The sequence below is a fragment of the Carassius gibelio genome, chromosome B6, assembly GCF_023724105.1.
Source record: "Carassius gibelio isolate Cgi1373 ecotype wild population from Czech Republic chromosome B6, carGib1.2-hapl.c, whole genome shotgun sequence".
In the NCBI taxonomy this organism is placed as follows: domain Eukaryota; kingdom Metazoa; phylum Chordata; class Actinopteri; order Cypriniformes; family Cyprinidae; genus Carassius; species Carassius gibelio.
The window spans coordinates 9,778,514-9,788,031 of record NC_068401.1 but is presented as its reverse complement, the minus strand read 5'-3'; the positions used below and the strand labels follow the sequence as shown (position 1 = coordinate 9,788,031).

At 36.5% G+C, this 9,518-nt stretch overlaps 1 protein-coding gene across 1 annotated transcript; it reads left to right on the top strand.

The window, feature by feature from the left end:
• On the top strand, positions 1-8,321 carry LOC127960057 (bridging integrator 2-like). Its single transcript, XM_052559597.1, has 13 exons — positions 1-315; positions 413-585; positions 1,167-1,247; positions 2,099-2,153; positions 3,797-3,891; positions 3,977-4,072; positions 4,318-4,425; positions 4,524-4,609; positions 4,748-4,823; positions 5,405-5,487; positions 6,852-7,437; positions 7,526-7,624; positions 7,869-8,321. The coding sequence occupies exons 2-13, from the start codon at positions 481-483 to the stop codon at positions 7,980-7,982; spliced, it is 1,584 nt and encodes a 527-aa protein (XP_052415557.1). The 5' UTR covers positions 1-315; positions 413-480; the 3' UTR covers positions 7,983-8,321.
• The last annotated feature ends 1,197 nt before the right edge of the window (positions 8,322-9,518 follow it).

The following is a 9,518-nucleotide window of genomic DNA, read 5'->3' as shown; positions in this document are numbered from 1 at the left end:
GCAATATTTAAATCTCAGACTAGGCTCAGCGCAGCGTTAGTCAATTAATGCAGAGTTTTATATTGTTTATATTTATTTAATTGTCATAAAACACATTAAAAGTGTCCAGCGGACATAGAACCACTCTCTGTGCAGAGGTTTTTAGTTTGACGTATATTTATCCCAATGTAGCCGTCATGTTTATTAGGAAACTCTGATGACTAGTTGAGTTCTAGATGATGCCGTCGCACGTCGATGACAATATAACAAACACGTTGAGACAAGACGATGGAATGTTGCACAGTCGGTTAGTGTACCGTCGTGACGCGAGGTCCCGTAAGTTTCAGTCTTTAAAACTAATATACGCAACAAACTAACTGTTCCAGTGCTTTCACACCCACTCGCACTGCTCACTCCGCCCATGAACCGTCAGTTTATAGAAGGAAGCGCTGAGACACCAGAGAGAAGGATTGCTCGTGTGCCAGCTGATCAGAAGTGAAGATGGCTGAGGGAAAACTAGGTGCTAACATCGGGGGCAACATTGGCGCGGGAGCTGGCATCCTGGCCAAACGCTTTCAGAAATCAATGAACCGAGCACAAGAGAAGGTAGGTGGGGTTCTTTTTTTCTTTTCTATTTTTTTTTTAGTTTAGTTTGGGACCTTGGCTCTCATGTCATGCTGCTCTGGGTGTGTATTTTGTACGTGGGTGTCCAACATATTTGCTCCAAAATGTTTAGAGGCCTAAAGAAAACTGGTACAAATGTTCAGAAGATATGTAAATATAGTGTCAGTTGTTATAGATGTTTCAAATGAAATTGTGTGAACACAAAGACTACCACTTCCTGCCCTCAATCACTTCCTCCCTAGGTTCACCTCCTCTCTACTATATAGGAGACTGCACACTTTAATAGTGTTTAAGTTAAAACACCAATTTTTCACATTTTGCAACTTTTAAGTTTGTTAAATGCTTCCTTTTAACATTTCTGATATTTCCTAATCATAAGTGGCAATCGCTGCAACGGATATTTCAAGGGTAAACGTGGAACCGCTTGGCGATTTGATATTTCAGAAACCACATCGGCCTACAGTGACAAATCTTGTTACTCGGCCTGGTATAGTGTCTTGCGGTTCTTATCTGAAATGATTGATCAGAAGTGGGTCTTCTCCATGTGATTGTGTTGTTTGTAGGTCCTTCAGAAACTGGGGAAAACCATGGAGACAAAAGATGAGCAGTTTGAGGAGTGCTCTGCCAACTTAAACAAACAGCAGGTACTTCATCAGTACATGTCTGAGAGAACGACACATTGGCTGTAGGTCACAGTAGATTTTGTTAGCTCATGCATGTCACAGACTGTCACTCAATATTGGACACTGCTGTTTTTCAAAGCGACTGCATTGGAAGAGTTGTGTTGTATGAACATGGACAGAATCAACGTTGAAAGTAGCACAGGAAACTCCACCTTTAGAACATGTCAATATGTGACTTGCTGTACAGTTGCAGAGACTGACCTTTTCTGCCTCTGTTCTGTACTGCTTATGCTATCAGCCAACCCAGGAAGCCCTTTTAAAATGCTATTTTAGTTTGGTATTAGTACCATGTTTCATTATGAACACTAACAGACTTAATCATATTAGACTAGTGTTGACCTAGTTTCTCACTTATCTTTACATCCTATTCCATATCCTGGATACATCGTACCACTGAAAATATATTGTATTTGTTAAATGATGGTAGATAGTTTTACACTCTATAGATGTAATCAAGATAACATAATGAATTAGGTAATTTCTTCTTTTAACCTTAAATAACTTTTTTTTTTTGCCAAATATATATATAGATTTTTTTTTATTAAGAAAAAAACACAACCTACAGCAGCTTTAGAGACGCTCATTAGCAATATATATGGCTTTCAAATTTTTATTTTTTATGTACATAAGTAATTTTCTTAACACCTGTACATTTTCTATTTTGATTTAAAAAATGTTCCATTTCCCAAAAGCTGCCTGTTAAGGTCTTTAATAAACATCAAAAAATTACTTATTTAGAAAAGCAAATATTTAAAATGATGATACTTAAACCTTTTGCCTTTAGACAACACAATATTTTTTTTTCTTTCCAGGCAGATGGCATCAGACTCTATAAGGATGTTAAATCTTACTTCAATGCAGTTAAAGGTACTGTCACACTAATGATCAAGTACAGCCATTTATTTTAATAATACATTTTTAAAATTGACAGTTATGCTGGGTACACACCAAAATAATTTTTACAACTTATAAGATTTTCAAACCACAAACATGAAGATAAAAAATCCTAGATTTAACTGTTTTGCCCCTATAAGACCGCACACCACACACGAACAGATTTCCAACCAGAGTCTTGACTGTGAACACAGGAAATATCGCGAGACTTCAGAATAAGCATTGCGGACGATATGCAGGAAGAAATTGCAATGATAGTGTTTTGAATGATTTTCAAAGAACCTTCATGGGGGGAAAAAAAGAAAAGGGTTTGGGTGGAGATGGTGGGGACATGGTCTGTACAAGTTTCAGAGTGAGCTAGAGGTGAGCAATGGTCACAAAATCATGAAAACAAAAAATATTTCTATATATTTGTTCTCAATTCTCTCTTGGTAAAGAGATCTTCTCTTTGAAATTGGAAAATTAAATAAACTTTAAATAATTGTTATTAAATCTTACGTCCCTCAGAACGTATTCATCTTTCTTTCTGATTGGATATTGTTTCATTTCACGTGATAATCTTCAGAGCGTGCGCGCATTTGTTCTCGGGGTTCCCCCCACACATCAGAATTTCTGATCGTAAATATTAAACATGTTTAATATTTATGATTCGCGATCGGGGCTGCTAATGGAAAATCTGATAAAAATTATCTGTAGAACCATCAAGATAATCGGGACATAATCAGCCTGATTATCTTTTGGTATGTACCCAGCATTACTGATTGAATCTTGATATTTGTTTCAAAGGCATTCAGAGAATAGCACAATGTACAGCCTAATTACTGACTAATTGTGCTCAGGTGTCATTAATGTGGTTGGCCTGTAGGCTGCTGGCTGACTGTGAAAGTGAGATGGTGTCTCGTTCTAAGCACGAGAAAACAAGTGGACAAAGATAGTCTTGGTTGTGTTTCTCTCATTCTGCATTTGGGGAAGTGAATGTATCTTAATAAATGGAAGTGAAAATGCTTATTGTCTAAATGTCTACAAGAATAGTTGACGCTCCAACTTGAATTGCCCAGATGTCAGTTTGCAGAAGCTTAGGAAAATATGAAGAAGAGATTGAGGTAGACTCGAGATGTTTGTGGTCTTCTTGCTTAAACCAAATGCATAGTTTTGGTGGAAACCTTCAAGTCACTGCTTGTTTTTAGCCCCCAGGTGTTCTTAAAGGATGAAGTTGTTGTCAGTATCTAAAATAAATGCGAAATCTCTGATTTTTGCTATCTATTTTTAAGCTACTAGTCAAATTCATTTTTCCTCATACTAAACCATATAGAATTGGTTTTCAGAGAATGTGTATAAAGATTTTTTTTTACCTAGACTGTACATTGAATATAATTATTAATCTAATAAATTTCCATCAAATTATGTATGTTTTTCATTGCTTGATGAATACTAAAGAAAAAAAAACTTCAGATAATCATGGGTGGATTTCATCATTTCTTGCTAAAACAGTCTCATCTCTGTAACTTGTAATGACTTGTCTTGGACCACTACAGAGCTTTAGGACTACTGCCAAATTGTCTAACAGTTTAAAAGGAATTTGTCACATGATGTTTTGTACACTCCTTGTTTTTCAGCGATGCATGATTCATCCAAACGCCTGTCCCAAACTCTTAAAGATATCTATGAACCAGACTGGCTTGGTGTAGGAAACCTGCCTGTTATAATGGAGGTAAACTAGGCCTTTTTGTGATATTTCATAGTAAAAATCTCTCCACTCTCTTTGTCTTCCTCATCTCTTTGGCTTTGTATTGCAGAGTGAGGATCTCCTGTGGAATGACTATGAGGAAAAGCTCAGCGATCAAGTTGTTCGAACAATGGAGAATTATACCGGACAGTTCCAAGATGTCAAAGTTTGTAAAATTGCTTCATTATGCATGCAATATGATTGCAATATGTTTTTTTTCCATTATCTTCAGTCCAGGTCTGTTCAGTGTGCTTTTGCTCTTTGTCAGGGTTGGTGTTCAAGTACTGTTTTTAACATTGTCAAGTAACATTGTTTGTAACATTGATGTATATCATGGTGTTCTATTAATAGCAAATGCATGTGGTTTTTACATAGAACTTGCAAATCAGTTCTAATATTGTGATCTTGCAGGAAAGAGTGGCTAAACGAGGAAGGAAGCTGGTTGACTACGATTCAGCTCGACATCATCTGGAGGCACTGCAGAACTCCAAGAAGAGAGATGAGGCCAAAATATCAAAGGTCAGCTCACATTTGATCATCTAAATATCCCATTATATAATTGTTTATGGTTCTAGTTCAACAAAATTGGGATGACTGTTGGTGATGTTTCTTTTCAGGCTGAGGAGGAGTTCAATACAGCACAGGAAGTATTTGAAGAAATAAACAAGGAGTTGAGAGAGGAGCTGCCTGTTCTTTATCAAAGGTTTGTACAGCTTTATTAACAAAAATTCAACTAATAGGAGATAAATGCATTCAGACAGTTCCTTCCTGTCACTAAGGTGCTATGGTGGGATGAATAATAATGCAACTTATTTTGGCTACGCTCTCTTTCTGCTTTCAGCCGTATAAGCTGCTATGTCACCATGTTCCAGAACATCTCAAACCTACGTGATGTCTTCTACGAGGAAATGAGTAAGGTAAGAGTCTAACATTTGTGTTTGTGAGTTGTTTTGCTGTGTGCTTCTAGCCTGGAGCTTTCTGACACTTGATAGACAGCAATGCAACTGACACGTTCAAAACCCAAAAAGGTAGTAAGGACATCAATAAAATAGTCCATACAACTTCAGTGGTCCAACTTTAAGTATTTGAAGCTACAAGAATAGTTTTTGTGTACAAATAAAACAGAAAATACAAATTAATTCAACAATTTCTTCTCTTCCGTGTCCGTCTGCGTCTCGCGTTCACAAGAGTACCATGACACGTGTGTGGTGCTGCTAACGCAGGAGCTGCATGGTCTATATTAACCATGTCCTTACTACCTTTCTGGGCCTTGTGCTGTCTATGCAGATTTCATCAAAAATATCCTAATTTGTGTCCAGAGGATAAATGAAGGTTTTATGGGTTTGGAAAACATGAGTAACAAATGACAGAATTAAATTTTTGGGTGAATTATCCCTTTAAAAAGTCAGTGTGACTCACAAGATTTCTTTTCAAGTAACATTGTTTAATGTGTAATTAGTTCATTGCTGCTGATTGACAATTTAATCTCACGTTTCAGTTGAATCATAACATTTATAATATGATGAAGACTCTCGAAGACCAGCACTCCACCAAACCCTTCATCGTCAAAGGCCTTAACAGGTGATGTCTGTATTTGCAAATAATTAATTTCTATAAAAATCTACAGTGGCCTATAAGTTTAAACTCTTGAGCCATACTTGCAATGTATAAATGGGATTATATAAAATAAAAGTAACCGCACTTTTCCAGAAAAAAAATATTTCATAAAATATTTGTAAAGAATTTGTACAGTTTGTTGTTACCAGCTTAAAGGTGCTGTAGGGAACTTTTGTAAAAAAAATATTTTTTACATATTTGTTAAACCTGTCATTATGTCCTGACAGTAGAATATGAGACAGATAATCTGTGAAAAAAATCAAGCTCCTCTGGCTCCTCCCAGTGGTCCTATTGCCATTTGCAGAAACTCCATCACTCCCGGTAAAAAAAAATAACCAATCAGAGCTGCGGTCCGTAACTTTGTTTGTGTTCAAAATGTAGAAAAATGAACATAATAAGCGAGTACACCATGAAGCCATTTTCCAAACCGTGTTTTTAGCTTGTCCTGAATCACTAGGGTACACCTATAATAAGTGTTTATATTCGGACTATTTTAGATTGCTTCGGGGATACCGCAGCGGAGTAACCCAGTACCTTTGTGATTCTTCATAGACATAAACAGAGAGAAGTAGCTCCGGCTACGATGTTCTTCCGCAAGACGCAAGCAGCTCTGTTTATTAACCGCTAGAGCATCAAAAGTTTCCTACCGCAGCTTTATTGGAATGAATACCATACATCTATGATTACTCGCCTTATAAATTATGCATGAGTCTAGGGGAAGTTGCTCTACCATTCAAAACTAAAAAAAAAAAGTAGAAGTTCAATTAATCAAAAGTGACAGTGAAGATGTTTATATTGTAATAAAACGTTTCAAATAAATACTTTTTTTTTTTTTCAAGAATCCTGAAAAACTTTTTTTTTTTAACATGATGATAATAAATGTTTCTTGAATGTTTCTCAAATCTGCAAAGTAGCTTTGCAATCACAGAAATAAATTATATATAAAATAAATTAATAGTAAAACTCATAAGCCTAAGAAATTTCTTTTAAAACTTAAAAATCTTACTGACTCCAAACTTTTGAGTGGTAGTGTACTTTTTACATCCTTTAAAATTACACTGGCACAAGTTATGTAATGATTATAGATTTCCCCTCTGAGAAATAATGTTTCGAATTTAATATAATTTTCCTTGTTTAGAGATACCACTTTGTGGTAAGTGTAGATTAAGTGCTCAGATACATTTTGTCGCCATTGTATATTGCATGTGAGCAGGAAGACATTGTATCAATTAAAGGCAACTCTAAGAATTGTCTCATGTCATTGCCTCAATGAATCTTGGTCTTTATTGTCTTTTTATGTGGCTTGTTTTTCTTCCTCTTGGGACTAGTTCAAAGTCAAAGAAGAGAAAGTCTGTTACGATCTCTGCTCCCATCCCCTGTAACACCGCCTTCCCTCCTGATCATCCGGCCGCGAGCAAGCTCAGCATGCCCAGCATGCCCAACACCCTCACGCACACGGACACTCCCTCAAAGAGCACAGGAAGCACAGCATCTGAAATGTCAGACTCGGAGTCTTTTAACTCTTTTGACAGTGAGCCCAACACGCCCAAGCGGCAGTCTTTGTGTTCTGAGGGTGAAGGGATTCGGACTGAAGGAGCCACTGAAAAGGCATCAGAAACTAACAATAATGAGTCTGTGCAAGCCAACGGCCAGGAACATCAAGATTCAGTTTCAGAGGAGGAAACTAAATCAGCAGCAGCATCAGAAGAAACCCATCATGCATCTACTGATGGAGACGATGAGGATAAGCCCTTATCAGATGCCCAAGGCAAAACTGAACCAGTCCCATCCCCTCGAAGATCCAGCACCTCCAACAAAGATGAAGGAGAGACTGATCAAAATGCATCAGGATGCAGCAAAGATGTGAAAGTCCAAAAGATAGATTATGAAAATCCTCCTGGCTTCCTCTATAAGGTACAGTGTCTTTGGGAGTGTTGACACATTCATTGATTTGTATTTGTGTAGGTTATCATTTTTAAGGTTGTTTTTTTTCTCTCTCCAGGCTGTTGCTCTGCAGGATCAGGACTCAGATGAAGGTGTGCTTCTACTGTTTCAGAAGGGAGATGTGATCCTTACATACGTCGATGAAGAAGAAGAAAAGGTGAGTAATGTATAGAGTAACCATAAGGATGTAAGGCACAGCAGTTTAAGGGTTTTCCTAACTTGATCTTCTTGCACAGCTAAGTACTGGGCTTTTCCTTTTTTTTGTAAATTTGTTGATATTCTTCTTTTACTATTACTAACTTTTATGAATAATTCATTGTTCATTCTAAGATATCATCATTGCATTTGCATTGTATTGCTCATCAACATTTTTGTAATGTTGTGGAAATATTATATTGCAGCCGGAGGGCACTGTGTGGGGCGTGGGAGAGCAGGACTGGATCCAGTACAAGGATCTAACACTTCTCTCAGGCATTGTCGAGGAGTCCATGATCCAGCGCATCTCCTCTGATTAACACAGGTCATGAAGTGGAGTACGCAGGATGGCATGTGAACCAAGAGGCCCTTGTGACTGGATGTTGTAACATGAACTCCGTCTGCCCTTTCCTCTAGACATGAAAGACACTCTGACTTTTTCAGTAGACGGTGTCTTTGTAACTTCCTGATGCAGGCTAAAGACTGCAGACAGCTGCACAGTCTGTGTTCTGTTTTCAGATTTTTTTCATGACTTTTATAGATCTCGATTTATAATATCATTCATAGTTTTGTGTATCAGTAAAAGTAGTGTTTATTATGCAAAAATATTTCTAAAGCATTTAAGCAATGAGTATTAAAACACTTTTTATGTGGCTGTTCCAATGGTCTCTTCTTTGTGTTTGTTAACCATGTAATGTTGATGTCTGTTATTTCTCACATATCTCAGTGTTAAGATTGACTACCAAGATTTTCACAATGTTTACAGGACCCAAAAAAGTGTGAGTATTACTGTGAAAACGCTTTCTTAAATGTACAGAGAACATATATATGATTGTTTTTCTACAATAAAGTTGACAGCTGAAAAAAAAAAAGTTATATATTAATTTATTTGATGTCCAGTGCTCAAAGTGGAAAAAGTCAAAAGTGGCAAGTTCTCAAAGTGGCAAGTTTTGATCGATTTAGAATTATATTTTTTCATTACAAATAAAATACAACAGGTACTGCTACTAAAACACAAGTAGCAGTTAGACTAAATTTGTATTGACTATTAGTATACAGATAGTACTAAACCACTATAATAAATTAGAATTAGAAACCGTGTATGACCGTACCGAATTTCCATAATTGTATCATAGTAATAGCTTAAGGAACGATGGTATTATTTTTTCTTTTATTCTTTTTTTTTTTTTTTTTTGGTTGGGACTAGAGGAAGTAAACGGGTGTAAACCTACTGACAAAACACGCTTTACACATCTGTCGGAGCTAAAACGATTGTTTAACATTATAGTGACATCTAGTGGACACTAAAATAACTTGCACACAGTTTTGTACACTCATTTTTGAAAAAAAAGTATAATTTAATTGAATACAATAAATATAAACTTGGATAAAACTGAAGCTTCTATTCTGAAAATTCTACCACTAGCTCTATTTCGAAGTCCCACGTAATGTATATTAATACCACTACAACTTTTACGTTTATCACTAACGTTACCGCATTTACTATCACTGCAGAAGTACGACTAATTAAGAAAACATAATAAACGTATTCTTACATGAACGTACTGTTTCTCACATTACATAATTAAAGAGATTCTTAAGATTCGATTGATGTTAATTTTTGGAACATTATAGAGCAGGCGTCGGCAACCAGGGGGATAATCGCTGGCACGAAAACTGCATACTGACGTGCATTTGAAGTAATAACTTCTCATAGTCAAACAGCCTGTTAGGAGCTTTAAATACTATTAAAGTGTGAGAATTGACACAGTTTTGGCACAGTGGTTAACCAGAATAATAAAAATGGCACGTCACGCAGAAAAGGTTAAGAGACGTGTCGTTTTCATCCACACCCA